The sequence below is a fragment of the Echiichthys vipera genome (genome assembly GCF_963691815.1).
Source record: "Echiichthys vipera genome assembly, chromosome: 1".
NCBI classification, from domain to species: domain Eukaryota; kingdom Metazoa; phylum Chordata; class Actinopteri; order Perciformes; family Trachinidae; genus Echiichthys; species Echiichthys vipera.
The window spans coordinates 13,311,062-13,326,659 of record NC_139826.1 but is presented as its reverse complement, the minus strand read 5'-3'; the positions used below and the strand labels follow the sequence as shown (position 1 = coordinate 13,326,659).

General features: G+C 40.4%; 1 protein-coding gene across 2 annotated transcripts in view; it reads right to left on the bottom strand.

Moving 5' to 3' along the window:
• The window catches only part of adcy7 (adenylate cyclase 7), a 60,050-nt gene that overhangs the window by 12,732 nt on the left and 31,720 nt on the right, over positions 1–15,598 (bottom strand). Inside the window, exons 3-13 of one of the 2 annotated variants that reach the window (XM_083915506.1) lie at positions 14,623–14,820; positions 14,159–14,323; positions 13,191–13,340; positions 9,095–9,255; positions 6,422–6,533; positions 5,906–6,033; positions 5,432–5,590; positions 4,556–4,688; positions 2,518–2,706; positions 2,315–2,358; positions 672–731 (exon numbers count right to left, since the gene is read on the bottom strand). In XM_083915506.1, coding sequence (XP_083771632.1) covers positions 672–731; positions 2,315–2,358; positions 2,518–2,706; positions 4,556–4,688; positions 5,432–5,590; positions 5,906–6,033; positions 6,422–6,533; positions 9,095–9,255; positions 13,191–13,340; positions 14,159–14,323; positions 14,623–14,820 — 1,499 coding nt within the window. The remainder of the gene's footprint in view (positions 1–671; positions 732–2,314; positions 2,359–2,517; positions 2,707–4,555; positions 4,689–5,431; positions 5,591–5,905; positions 6,034–6,421; positions 6,534–9,094; positions 9,256–13,190; positions 13,341–14,158; positions 14,324–14,622; positions 14,821–15,598) is intronic. The other variant, XM_083915507.1, reaches the window with a different exon arrangement.

Here is a 15,598-nt window from a genome sequence, read left to right as displayed (position 1 = left end):
GTGATTCTGCTGTGTTTCTGCTTGGAAACCCCCTACTCCATCAGGAAGGAAACACTCAGACCCAGATACACACAAGCCCCAGTCAGTGATCAGTGTTAATAGGAGAATGTCAGTTCACTAACAGGGTTACAGATTTCAGAGTTTCTCTTGGCTTTTGAGATTATTATGTCGCCCTGTTACGCAGAGGTAGCAGTAAGAAAAGAACAGTGTTACACCACTGCTCAGGTTAGTGTTAGGACGGCAAGGCTCTCGGGTAAGGCAGTAGTTCTCACCCTGCAGCAGGACAGGACATCACACAGACACTTTTTGGGGTGTGGGAATTACACTTGTTATATTGGAACTTATGGTGTAATATGTAATGTCTTTATTAATCATTGTGATGTGTGAGTCATTTGAGCCTCTACTCCCACAAAAATGAATCGATTCAAAAAACAAAAATATTTTGGAAAACTACTTGACGCATACTGATTGCTAGGTACTAATCTGATGGTAGAAACTCAAATTTTGCTCTGTATAAGAAAGCTTACCACTTACAACGTATTTACACTTAAAAACAAGTAGCTATGCACATGCATCCATTTGTTTTTGTTTTTAGGCTCCACAAGCCAAAGGGTTGAGAACTACTGCACTGAGGATATGAGGGCCTTGCGGGCCATGAAGGCCCCACTCACTTATAGCTGCTGAACGGAGTGGTAGGCAAGGAGAACGGTTCTTCTAGTGACTCATCAAAGCTGTCAGGGCCCAACGGTAAAACACAAACACAAATTCATCACAACAGAGCAGTGGGGAGCCACAAAAAAGAAAACAAAGGGCCATTGATCAAAGTAATGTGAAAATCCATCCTAAACAGTTAATAACAGCTAAATGTACACTTGTGAACAGGAAAAGCATATAACTGGTACTTTTACCCACAGGAATATATATACCCTCCTATTTAATGTCATCGAGCTTGAGTGGGTGCACCTCATTTCACCGTCACTTCAGCCTCAGACATGTTCACTAGCAGCAGCCTGATCTACAGCGGGCTGTGAATACATGAATGAAATTAACGATTTCCAAGATAAGATAAATTCTCACAGGGTTGAATGTTTGTGCTTTTAGGCACACATTTATCTTTTCTTATCACATTACTCCAGCCCACACTGTTTGTGTAGGTGAGTCCTGTGCGCTAATCAGTAGCTACACTTTAAATATTTGTCCAAATGCTTACTGCCTGTAAGAGACGGCTGAAGAGAATTATCCATTATAAGCTACGACCATAATCAATTTGACTATGCATTATTTGAAGCTAATGGAAGGGCTCGTTATAGAGCTCAGCACTCCCACCACTCTGCAGGAACCACTGCCAAAGCAGCACAGCTGTAATGAGCAGACCCTTGGTGACGACATTTTTTTGGCAAATGCTTTATTTGCTATTGGAGGTTGACTCCTCTAAGTCTCCTTTGACTTTGGAAACATATGCTGACTTAATGTCGAATAACGCTTGATTTTAAGATCAATTTCACCATTATCACCTCCACTGCGATGTTTATGAGTTTTCAAGTGGACATATTCTGCTCATGTTCAGGTTCATACTTGTATTTGGGGTTTATACTACAACATGTTTACATGCTTTAATGTTCATAAACAACACATGGAATTCCTCATATTGTCTGTCTGAAACGCTCAGTTTTAGCATGTTTTCTCTTTAGGCGCCCCCATTCCTGAAAAAGCCCAGTCGGCTCTAATTGGTCAGTGTTTCATGGTCTTCCGCAATATAGTTGTAACGTCACAACCATATAGAAGTCCTTATGGCTTATTTAAAGCCACAGTTTCTGAATACGGACTGTGTATTTCTCCAGATTGAGCTTTTTGATACTTTCACAGTAGTTATAGAGCACCACAACAGGCTTTTTAATGAAAAGAGATGTGGATATCTCACTTTTTAAAATATGGGACTTTTAATTTCTTACATTACTTATATAATTAATCAATGATAATTTGCTCAACATTGGCAATAATGTAATTCCCGCCAGAAAGAAAATAACATTTTGATTAACTGTACCATGAAATATTGTTAATGAAATGTGTTAAAGCGATTCCATGAACAGATGGGAAAGTCCTGGCAGGGAAAGTTGATGGGAAGCATTTGATACTATTAGGCAACAGTGTTGTTACATGGGCCCGCTTCCGAGGTGAAGGATGAACGTGTGTGAGTACATTCACTCAGGTGAAGCTTAACACAACACAGGTAAAATTAATAGTAGACAGCAAATGGCAACTTCATATGTGAATTAATTTTGTAGCTACTGTTGCAGCTCAGAGTTGTTCTTACCTCTCAGTGATCTTGGAGCCGGGGGTTGATCGTAGAGGGATGTCCTGAAAAAGATGGGGACAATGTTACAAAGGCATAATTATGTGGGTGTTGAAGGTCCAGCTCAATTTCAAACATGTTTAAGTTCTCTCACACTTGTCTGAAGCTTTCAACAACATACAGCAGATAATTACAAATACAACTAACAACAATCATCAGCTTACCTTGCAGCGTGTCTTGCCATTGACAATAGCGTCTGGTGTGAAGCCCTCTCGGCTCTGAAGGTGGGCAAAAGGTTTGACGGCCCCCCACGACTCCAGGTAACGGGTCATGCGCACGGACGCTCTCATCTTCAGACCATCATTCACCCGAGGTTTAGGCGCGCTACGGCTGTTCAGTGACGGGTCCTTAGACTTAACACACACAAGAACATTACATTTACAGTACACTGTGGTCATTTAGCTGGAGCTTTGTGGCAAGGGAATTAGGTTGAGTACGTTCCTAAATCATAAAGGTCAGGGACAGCATATTCCCAATATGGCTGTGCAATCTGTTAGATTTGTTAGTCAGTTTTTAACCTGGATCTGGATCAAGTTTTGGAGATTTGGCAGAATCTTATCCGATTCTGCAGGATTGTATTATATTTAGGGATGTCCGATAATATCGGCCCACCGATATTATCGGCCGATATTGAGTTAAAAATGTAATATCGGGAATTATCGGTATCGGGTTTTTACAACCGATGTTAGTTCTGTAGGCTTCAGCATTTCCGAGTGTACCTGAATGCAACACGGGCCGTAGGCTTCAGCATTTCCGAGTGTACCTGAATGCAACACGGGCCGTTTACAAGCGCGTGCTTGATGACGTATAACAACAACACGCTTCACTCGTAGGTTGCTAACCGTGGCTAACAAGCTTCAGCTCGCCCGGTGCATGAGATGTCCGTGGTTTGGAAGTATTTCCAAGTGTCACCTATTAACAGTATATGTGCGCTTTGCAATGACTGCAAGGCGTTAGTTATGAGAGGAGGAAACAAGGCGTCTTCCTTTAATACATCTAATCTGATTACGCAACTCAAGAAGAATCATGCGGAGTTAAACGCTACATCTGTGCAGCAAAGTGATGAGAAGAAGCAACAGCCGACACCGAGAAACAAACTTTTTTTATCGTTCAAGATGCCGGATTCACCAAACGTGTGGAGTTCCTGGAGCCCCGTTATGTCCTTATAACGCCCAGTCACAAGTGTTTCTCAGACCATTGTTTACCCGGACTGTACAGCATTGTTTACCGTCACGTCAAGAAGGTAATTTCTGGTGCTGTATCCATTAGATCCAATACAGGTTAGCATGTTGAGCTTGACTGCTGATTTATTGATTGTATTATTTGCCAAGTTACGGCCGGTTACTCAGTCTGGAAAAAGAGGACTAAGTTTGTTCACTACTCTGGACTGAAGCTATGCATCTTCCTTGTTGTGATGTTGTCTGTAGTGTTGTTTGAGGCAAAATATTCTCTCTAAAAACACAAACAAATAAATGAATGGCACTTTTTTCAATAACTTATTTTGTACAGACTGTGTTTACATTTGAAAAGCGTGTTGCATTTATGTATGCATCCAGTGGGGCATCACAATAAAATTAGGCATAATGTGTTAATTCCATAATAGGTGATATGTGATGAATTTTGGTGTAAAAAGGCTGCATATATCGGTATCAGGTGATATCGGTATCGGGTGATATCGGTATCAGGTGATATCGGTATCGGAAATTAAGGGTTGGACAATATCGGATATCGGATATCGGCAGAAAAGCCAATATCGAGCATCCCTAATTATATTATATACTATTTATGCAGTAATGGTGTGCAGCTTATACTCAGAAATGTGTCCAGAACCCAAACATTCAGAAATCCAGAAAAGAAAAAAATTGAATCTTGGTAGAAACCAATAGCAACCAGTTTGGTGGGAAAAACTATTTAAAAATGTACAAAATGATGTTGACAATATGATTGTTTTAAAATTATATTACAGTAAATACAGTATATCAACCATGATTTGTAGCATTTGCACAACACTAAAACCTGTATCGTTCTTTGACATGAAGGAAGCAACACCATGCCAAAACAAGAATCAAAAACACAAATGTGTTTGTACTCAAACCACGTGATCACAGATTTTAAAATGATTTACATGATTCAAATTATTATCCTCTTAATATGCTTCATCATCCTGTCACGATGTGCATGTTTGTGTAAGGTGAAACTCACCCGTGGATCAATGACCAGGTAAGTTCGGATGTTGAGCTCTTTTAGGTAGGGGTCCCTGAGGCAGCCATTGCCGTCTTCCACTTCATAAGCCTTGTTTAGGTGCTTCAGCGTTGCCTCTGTGATGTGGACACGTCTGTGAGGAAAGAGCAGGAGAAAGAATTAAATGCTCAACATGGCATATGTAACACTTGTTTCCTTCCTTTTTATTCCAATGGCACCTTATATTCACCATTGTGTTTGCTCTCTTTAATAAATCTAAAATGTAACTTTTTGTATAAAAGACAATGTATGAGTATCATTAATGGAGTGTAGAAATGTAAATATTGTTATTCAAAAAAAGACATCCACACATCCATCCTTAAAGTTATAATCTGTAAGATTTGCATCTAGTTAATTGTCTGTTAAGTTACTATATATCAAAGAGTGAGTTAAAGCAATGGTGATTGTGTGTCTGTGGCGACCATCCAGAGCTAAAACAAAATGTGCTGCACAGTTAGTGATGCATTTTACGTCGTTCCCATTCTCTCTTTGGACCTCCTATCAGTGTGGAGCATGTGAAGACATCATGCTGCACCACTTAGGTGAGAGCTGCCAATCTACTGACGAAATACAGTCGACACTCTGGGAGATGAGGCCCCAGAGACCGACTGCAATAACATCTTACCACCAAAGCGCCCGCTAGAATTAACGTATCTCAATTATTACGGATTACACCTTTTAAACTTCAAAGTAAAAAGTTATTTGTTTTTCCGCTTGGTTATGTAACAGCCAATAATAATGGTGATATTGCATCACACACAATATTATAATAATATAATATATAAATAAATGTATAAAGGGTATTGAAACTAATGATACAAAAGTAATACAACCTACCCTGGAAGGCCTCCTGACTCCATGTGATTGGCCAGTGTGACATCATGTGACCACACGTCAAACTGCCACTTGCGAAGGCCAATGACGCCGCAGAGCACGTTGCCCGAGTGCACACCCACTCTCATGTTGATATCCACTCCTGTGGCCTCCCGTACCTGCCTGGAAGAGACAACATGTCAAGCGTCGCCCAGACTTTTTTGCTGTTACAACGTACTCTTAAATGTCCTTTACGCGTGCAGTTCTAGGCATTACTGCACAAGATGTTTTAAATAACTCAAACTGTGTTTCCCTAAACTTGAGACAGGACTGAGAATGACTCACCCTACAATCAACCATTACAGTATTCTCTGTGAGGCTCGACAATTAGCTTTTAACACACTTTATCAACATACTTAATCTCAAAACTAAGTGTGCTTATCTCATCTCTTTTAAGAGTTACAGTGTATGTTTCAGTCAGGGTTGAGGGTGACTCACTTGATGGCTTCACACATGTCCAGGCCCATTTTGACACAATTCTTGGCATGTTTAGGCAGAGAGACCGGCAGCCCTGACACACAGTAGTAGCAATCTCCAAGGATCTTGATTCTCATGCATTCATTTTCCTTAAATGAATGAGGAGAGGAGAAACCTGGGTGTTATATTTGGAAAGGTTGCCTGGTTGCATAAAATATGGCTAAGCAGACAGACAGTATATGAGTGTACACATGCCAACACATGGGAGCCAATCAATACAGCTGCAGTATTGTACTACTGAGGTTTAAGTGCCTTGGCTGTGGTTTGATAAGAAGAGAGTGTTTCCTTGCACAATGCAGATTTTCCCAGCCACTGCGAGGTTTAGCAGAGATCTTCCTGTAAGAACCCTCATTACCCTCATCTTTATATTATTACTGCTACAATCTCTTAAGGAGGTAAACTGTCAACAGCAGGTTAAGCTTAGAGGTCAGTGTTGTTTGTAATAATGACATAAATAAATTCAAAATGATGACTCACCTTTGCAATTTGGTCAAATTTTCCAAACAATTCATTGAGCATAATGACAAGTTCTTTGGGAGAACAGTCACTGGCCAATCGGGTGAAGCCAACAATGTCAGCATACAGAATACTAAAAGAAAGTTAACACACAAAATAGACACACATAAACAGAAATAATGTCTGCTCTGACGTGTAAAACAAGATTTCACATAAAGATAGTATTATTGATGATATGAAGAATAAATGTTTTTACCTAAATAACTATTTTTACATTTCCACACACTTAAATCAAATACTACTTTTACGATTGGCTGCGATTGTAGAATCCAAAAAAAACACAGTGACTATAACATCCTCTAAAGTCCCAATCAACAAAGGTGAGTCCTGCAGACTCCCCAATAAGTGACCTCACAGAGACAAAAATTGGGTGCTTTTAAGTTTACGTAATGACATTGCGCCTCACCACAATGCATAACTGAGGGGGAAATGGTATATATATCCATGTAACGTCTGTACATCTGTACATCTACATCTGTAATGCTGTGTGATATCATGTCCTTATATCCCTGGCTTTCCAATGTGTCAATCAACTTGATCCAACTACAAACTGATATAGACCGCCTGAATGCAGTTAAACGGGGTGCAATGCATTTAAGCATACTCGTGACCATGAAGCTAACACCATTGTGTCCTCCAAATTTAGGCCAGATTTTCTCTGCACTTCTGTCCGCCTACTATAACCCATTAAGACCCATTATAGCCCTTGAATGGGATGTAGGATTGCAGGCAAAAAAAGCTCCTGACCATCCTCTCATTAACTATCATCTACTACAGTAGCATGATCAATGACTGATTAAAAAGCCTGTCTGGTTCAATGCTGAGTCACAGCCTAGGCATCATTGACACTGCCAGTCATCGGACTACAGTGGGACACTGATATCTCATCTGACCTCTGAAAGACCCACCACCAGCTGGAAGTCTGGCAAAAGTCCAACCTTCCCAGAGCACCTGACCTGCCTAGCTGTCTCGCTGCCACGGTGGGAACTGAAATTCTATCCATTGCGATGTAAGCCTCAATGAACATCATGCTCATCTCAGTGAGCTACAGGACATGTCAGCAAGTGTGATGAATGCTGTGCATGGAAATTACAGCATGATGGGAGATATTTATTTGACTTTGAGATGAGGCTCACATCATTTCAAATTATGCACATATATATATACCGAAACCACCACAAACATCCATTGATCTGTGCATGTTCGATAAAAGCACTACATATAGGCTGTTGCATGATTTGTAATGACAATGCCGATTACCGGCACAGGCTGGTTAAAAGTTGCAGCCTGGCCTGCGTACAACTGTCCGTCTGGTGACCAGCAGAGGGACACAGAACCTGCACTTGTTCCCGTGCCTGACTGAAAACAGCCAGGTGCTTTGTGAGACAGAAAACACAACTAATGACTGGTCTGCCTGGGGTAATTATAGGGATAGGTAAGGGCCTGTCCTTCAACACCTTCTTACTAAAGGAACATGGCAGCAAACATGACTGATGCCTTCAAAAGGACCTCTTGATGGTCAAAACTTTATCAATTTTATGGTGTTGACCTTTTCAAAGAACATGACCTTAATGGATATTAACAGCCCAATCATATTCTATATATATTGCTATCTGTGTTGCCATTTCAGTTTAATTTTATGCCACTATTACATCTTTTAAAAAAAACATTTGCATTTAAAAACGAATGCAGATATAGAATCCACAACTAAGTTTTCTTCCATGGTATTCATTTTCCTCTTACAAAGCACTATGATGTAATTCCTTTATTGAGGTTAGGTAGAGGCTGTATCTTGACTACATTTATCAAAAAAAAAAGAAAAAAAAAGATGATGAACCATCTGCCAAAGTTCAAGTTTAAGCTGACCCGATATCTGTCAGCACTTGCTAAATTAATGAAACCCTCGTAAAACAAAGACCTGTAACTGGGTCACTGCTCTGGAAATAAACACCTACTAATCTCCATCGTTACGAGAAGTGGTCATAGAAATATGCTATTTGTCTGCACTCTTTGTGCCCTATCTATGTTTTATGAAGTGATAGACAAATATGTAAATGAAATCAGTTTGATTAAATAACTTCCTTTTTAGTTTAGATATAAAGTATAGCCAGCTTTAAGAATTTAAGGTTGATTTGTCTGATTCTTTGTCAGTGGAGTGTGAGTCTAATTTTTCACCCTACAGTCAAACAACTTAATTTTCAAGTTCACACATCAACAGGTGTCACATGCAGCGTAGTTTGGGTCCAGTTCTGACTGTAACAGCAACAAATATTAAACATTTCTTTATATGGGGTGCGTGTTATGCAGTTTGCTGTCCCTATTGTTTATATGTTTAAAAGTGGTTCCTAGAACTTCTCACTGATGGTAACCGAAGGCCAAGAATTGGTTGCCAATTTCTCAAAATGGTTGCCAGTGGCAACCTGGCAACTGCTACTGTTGAGCCCTGGATAGACAATATACTTCCATTGATACTTTTATTATAAATGTGTAGAAGGAGATCTGAATGTCGTCAGAAGGTCTTGATGGCTGATCACTTTAACCATTCCCTAAGTGTGTGCCGATTGGACTATTCAATGATCAATACATACAAAGATCTATGGCTCTTATGTATTTCAAAGTGATTTTTGGTTGTACCTAACGTTCTCGTGCCTCTTGACATAAAGACTGTGGAAGTTGTTGTCTTTGACCAGTCGCTGTTGTTCTTCTTTGTCTTTACAGTCTTGTAAGCGTTCCATGATTGCAAGCTTCATCTTCATGGAGATGTAGACTGGCAGCACAGACTGCAGCAAGTTTTCCTGCAAACAGACACACAATGTAGTTACATAACTGCGATTTAGGTGAGGCAGGCTTATTTGACTGTCACACTCAATGAGAAAAATGTAGGTATAACTACAGTGGCACCAATCCCCATCACCTAGTGGTGTTTCAGTGCTGTCCCCACACCTGTAAGCTTTTAAGTGGTATTCAGAGCAGAGAATCAGCATGTTCATACAGGTTTAAATGCAGTGGTGGCAAATGAATTCAAACGCTATAACACCATGCTGCTACGATAGCAAAATATTGGTAAACAAGACAAAGTGGAAGACCACTGCACCAGCAAGGCTATGGCATGTTGCATTACAACAGTAAGAAATAACATTGGATCAGTCTGCCACAATAGTCAGAGGCCTGATAAGCGTTCAAAGTTCAATGGTTTGATTAAGACAGGAATCTGAAGAGGCAACTTTTTAAGAAATGATTAATCCCTCTTCAAAACATCATCACCAGGGCGTCACGTTAGATCATCTGACTTCACTAACTGAGTCAAGCTGTTACTCGTTTCGTTCATCTATAGAGTGGCTTTTATATAATGCAGTCACCGCAGAGGGCTTTACAATAAACAAGTGGATGTAAAAAGAGGAGGTCTGAGAAAACAAATGTATGAGAAACTATAAAACTATGACACCAAGTTGTGTGTATGTGTCTGTGGATGATTTTTTCTGACAAAAGTTAATTATCAGAAAAACCTAATCTTTTCTTTTAGAACTGTGCTTTAGAATTAAATATTAATTTCGGTATTCAATCATCTAAACCTGTGAGTTATGAATATGTACTTCAGCCAATAACATCTGGATTCTGTCATTATTTCCAAATCTCTCTTTAATATTTGTGTGTGTGTGTGTGTGTGTGTGTGTGTGTGTGTGTGTGTGTGTGTGTGTGTGTGTGTGTGTTTGTGTGTGTGTGTGCGCGTGCGTGCGTACAGTTATGGTCATTACAGTGATTTTCAAAAGGGATTTAGATCTGGACTACAGCCAGGTCACCTAAGGACATTCACATTCTTGTTTTGAAGTCATTCCAGAGTTCATTTGGCTGTGTACTCCAGGTCACCGTCCTGTCTATATCTAATATACTAGAAATGTCTCCTGAAGAATATCCCGCATTTGGCTCTTTTCACAGATCCTTCAGTTTTCTTTTGCTAGTCAATAGACATGAAAATAACCCCCCACCCCTTTGTAATGATGTTACCACTACCACACGTTGGAAGGTGATTTGTGCTCAGTTTTGGTCTGACACAGTGCTTCACATGACAACAGTTCAGATCACTTTTTATTAGACCACGGGATCGTTTGCTTTAACATGTCAGAATTTTCCATGTGGCTCTTTGCAAAAGCCAAGTGTGCTGCAATGAGCCTTTTATTTTCCAGGGGTGCTTTGGACACTCACCAGCTTATACAGACATCTCAAGACTCATAAGAATAAAATTGCACCGTAACTTAATTTGGGTTGTTATTGCAAAGAGGTGAATTTGTTTTGACTCAAAGCATTCCAGCTTTTCACTTTTGATTAAAGATCTAAAATAAACATAAAATTGATTAATTCAATATTTTTTTTAAATTAGGTTGTGACAACACAAAATGTGGGAGATGTCAAGAGGGTTAAATACTCACTTAAGGCAATTCCTTTTGTGTGTATGTGTATTTCTCTGTCTCTGTAAGAACGTGAGAGAGCGAGAGAGAGCGAGAGAGAGCGAGAGAGAGAGAGCGAGAGAGAGAGAGAGAGAGAGAGAGAGAGAGAGAGAGAGAGAGAGAGAGAGAGAGAGAGAGACTGCTGCTACCTGAGCAGCTTCCATTCACTCTGGCTGACCTCACAGGGTTCAAATAACCCTTTTAGTTTCCTATTGAGTCTGAAGCATGAAGAGGCCTTTGTATGATGGTGATGGTGTCAACTGTAGGCTGTGTCACATGGTGCAGTGCTGCTTTAACACTACTGCGCCGTAACTTGCCGCCCCCAATCATATCAATAGGGGAAAGCAGCAGAGGGGCAGCTGTTTCGATCCAGCGTATGAAGCGGTTGCTGCCCATGTGAACATGCATGTGATATTGTTCTGCTGCGCTGAGTTCTGGCAGTAGGACCGTAGTGGCAACAGCTGCAACAGTTAGGTGGTTGTCAGGGCAGTTATCGTGCGGCAGTGTGAAAACAGCTTGAGTCTTTTATGTCTGAATAAATAAAATTACAGTGCATATCTTCAATACGGGAAAAAACTGTGTTGTCACTAAATGCATGCAGGGACAGGAGTCAATTGTTTAAGAGAATCTCATTAGTGTTGGTTTCAACGGGGAGTGTTAACATCAAAGCGTAAAAGACATTTTTAACTTCCTTCACACCCTGCCAAGAAACATTTCAGGAGGGACACACTGGACTCACTCTTGTTGAAATGAATGTGGGAACACAATGCAAGTTCCTCATTGGTTCCCCATTTGGAACATTTTCGGATCTTCCCGCACCATGCTATTATGTCCCTGTACTCGTTCAGCCCCAATTCAAATACAACAGGAGGTTTAGATGTTATGGATTTTATCATTCCTTTCTGTCCTGCTAGGCAACACAACAGCTTCCCTGTCAGCACGTTTTATGTCTCGCACTAAGCAACGGTCATAACAAATGACTAAAGGGGAAAAATGGTTTTTAAAAATGTATCTGAAGTCAAAGCAAGTCAGCACAGATGCATTTAATTTAAAAGGCATCACAGGGAAATCTAATTTGAGAAGGATTTGTTAGTCGCAATGAAAGCATCCATGGGAGAGTCAATATGAGGCCAGCCAAAGGCAAAGCTTATAGATGAAAATACAATTATGAGAATATGGCAATAACAATTACTGACTAAGTATTTTCATCATTTGTCTGTAATGTTTGTTTACTGCGGAAAAATAAAGGTATTCAAATGCTCACCACAAATGGCTTAGAAGATACAGTACACTTTTTTTTCTCACTAATGAAATAGTGGTATGCCACCTATTATTTTAAATAAAGAAATGTTTCGTTGTTTTTTCTTTCAGGATTGTACTAGGGATCATTACACAATGTGTAGCTATTTAATCATCCTAAAGCCATACAGACTAGTGCACTTCACATTTTATATTTTTCCTGATATTTTATTCTTAATAGTACTAGACTGATTCATTTGTATATATTTCTTTTATATGTTTAGTGTTTTTGTACCTTGTAACAATTATCGCTAGTAAACACTCAGAGGTCAAAAAGTTGGCCCCTTCTCTCCGGCTTACGCTCAACGGCCAGAGAGAGAAAGAGTGATGGAGAGCCAGTCACACACACATACAGTCTGAGTGTAGAGAGCGAGCTCCACTCAGTGAGGACAAAACAGTAAATCAGAAGAATAAAACGGTATTTTATGATATAAGGGATTATGAGGGAATGCAGAGCTTCATTGTCTCTGTTTGTGTCTACCATGTGCTACAGTATCTGACGCTGAGGGGGAGGGGCATCACAAAGTAGTGGTTGGGAACAGAGGGTTGCTCATTCTGCGTGCGGTTATTGGGTGGGGGTCAAACCCCTACACCCAGAAACATCCCTGTCACTCTCTAAATTAAGTAAACAGGGAATCCTCTCCAAGGGCAGGGTCTCTGCAACTACAGACACCACCACACTCTTCTAGTGGGTCATAAGTGCTGAGTGAGAGGGATTACTTCTGTAATATCATATCATACATTTAATGCATTTGTTGGACATTGTGGCTATACCTTTCTTAATGACACTATGTGTACAGCTGCAGTAGGGTTTTTTTTCTTTTTACAAAAATAAAAACATATTTATTATTTTACTACTTACACTAACATAGTGAGCTCAACTTTGAAAGGCTTTGGTAACGTACTGTAGGATATCATATTTAATGGCCATTTATCGTGACAGTTACTTAAAAACTAGACTTTAACAGCCAGTGTATTGCACTTACCTGTTGTCTCTTTTCTATCTCGAGCTTCATCCGCATGCTCAGGCACCTTAAGGTGTCTTGAAAGGTTTGCCTCAGGGTTTTCTCCATCAGGACCTTATGGAAGGCTCCCACCACACTGCCACACAGAAACACCACTGCATTGGACAGCAGCTACAGAAACAGACACAGCGGCAAATGTTAGAGATCAAATGGAAACACATGCATGTATCAGAACTCCTGTGTCCCTACTGTAGTAGGACTTGAGAAATCACTCATTTACTTTGTAAGTGGTTTTACTTTTCAAGTTTAGTTTCTTTTAATATTTGCTGAAACTGTCACTTTATCCCGACAGCACAATGAGACAGACAATCTGTGAAATAGTAATGTTACCCTACCTCTCTCTGTCTGCTCCTGTAGATTTCAATGTGCCTGACCGACAACCAATCTGAGCTGAGCAGCAGTGCTGATCAAATGACTTTATATTCTATTACTGTATTGCATATTTCTTGCATTCTGTTTTTATTAATCATATTTTAGTGTGCTGTTTAGCTGTAAAGTAAGAAAAATTGTTACATGCAAAAAAAGAGCTTCATTTCTTTTTCTCAGATCATTTGTCTCATTGTGCTGTCAGGATATAGTGACGGTTTCAGCAAATATGAAAAAAACATACTTTTTACAGAAAGTTACCAACTTCAGCTTAATGGTAAAGAACATTTAGACAAAAAATATTATTTTAATCCAGGTCTGTGTCATGGCAATGTGGGCCTTGTGTTCTGATGAATGCGCAAGTCCCCGCGCAGTGGATTTCAGCAGGGAGTGAAATGCCTTGTTTCGCCGCATTCGGCAGATTATCTCTGATGCTCTGTCTGCGAGGCCAAACACCATTCATCTGAACACAATGCCCACATTGTAGACTGATATATGAGCATTACAAAGCAATTTCCTTTTTTTACAAAACAATGGCAAAGTTTTTATACCACTGTACTTACCTGGTTGGCAAGGTAAGGAGTGGGCTTATCGTCGTAAATGGTGAGGCGCAGTGTGAGTACCATAATGTGGGACAGCGAGGAGATGACGCTCAGCACCACAGCATACCACAACTGGAACGGCAGCATGGTGTACACTGTGAAGATGATGAAGAGGAAGAAAGGCACCTAGAAACATAAAGGTTGAATTATTTCAAGAAGCCATCTTTGGTGTCACAACTGTGCTGATTCACTCATTAACTGGTAGAAATATAGGTGTAGATGGGAAATATCTAAGTGTTACAGCCTAATAGACCTTATCAAAAAATAGTAAACTGTTCTTGAGCTTCTTCATATCTGTGTAGTCTTGTTGCATTTGTTAAGTAAGATTTCAATGCCTGCCAGTTTGTGTGGGAGGAGGATAATATAAAAGTCACCCGCAGCAAAAATATAGCCTTAATCTGAACCCGGCTGGGAGGAGAAGTTACCTGATCCCAAGGCAGAATGATGGGGCCACTGAAGATGAAGGTGTAGCCCATGGTGAGGTGTGTGGCCCATACGATCAGGCCCAGCAGACGTCTCCATCGTTGTGAGAGAATCTCTGTACACACCAGCACGAACACAGCCAAAAACACACACAGGCTGCCGCTCACTACGCTCACAAAGGCAGAGTGTTCCGCTGCACTCTGCTCCAGCAGCAAGGGAGAAGGAGAAAAATAAACACACTTTTTTATTCCAGTAATATCAGTAAATCGTGCACTGGAACTATACACACAAGTTAAGTTACAAATACTGGTATATGTCCACTTTAATAGAAGAAAGCTTCCATTTTTGTAAACTAGTTTTTTAGGGCAACATTAGGCAACTTGCAGCGGGACAAAGTGACCATGCAGTTGCTGCCTAATGTGCTGGACTCTGACTTTGTAAACCTGAGTGTTAGACGAGTATAAGAATCTACTTAAAACCATTCAATCTGACTGCGCGCGTGCATGCGTGCATGCGTGCATGCGTGCATGCGTGCTTGCGTGTGTGTTGTACCTGTAAATGCATGCATGGACGCAACAATTATGTTTGTCCAAGCGTACAGATGTGTGATATTGCATTGGTGTGAGTGGGGGAGAGTGTGGGTGTCGGAGGGAGAGCATGAGGGAAAACAAGGGGTTAAAAGAGAGCTCAAGAGTGAGGCAGATGCACAAAGTCAGTGTTAATAGATCTCTGCTCAGAGAAGGCCATTTCTGCATTGTATGTTGAGCTTTCTGGTTACCATGGCAGCATTGGGAAAGGCCAGATCTCAACCAAAGCATACTTCTCCCTACGTAGCTGTGAGTCTTGACAAAACCTTTTGGTAGGCGGAAGAAGAAGAATGATTTTATCTGAATAAGGGCTAAAACCACATGAACAGATACAGCTATAACACATGCCATGAAACCAGATGTATTATTCTATAGTATTTGCATTATTTGT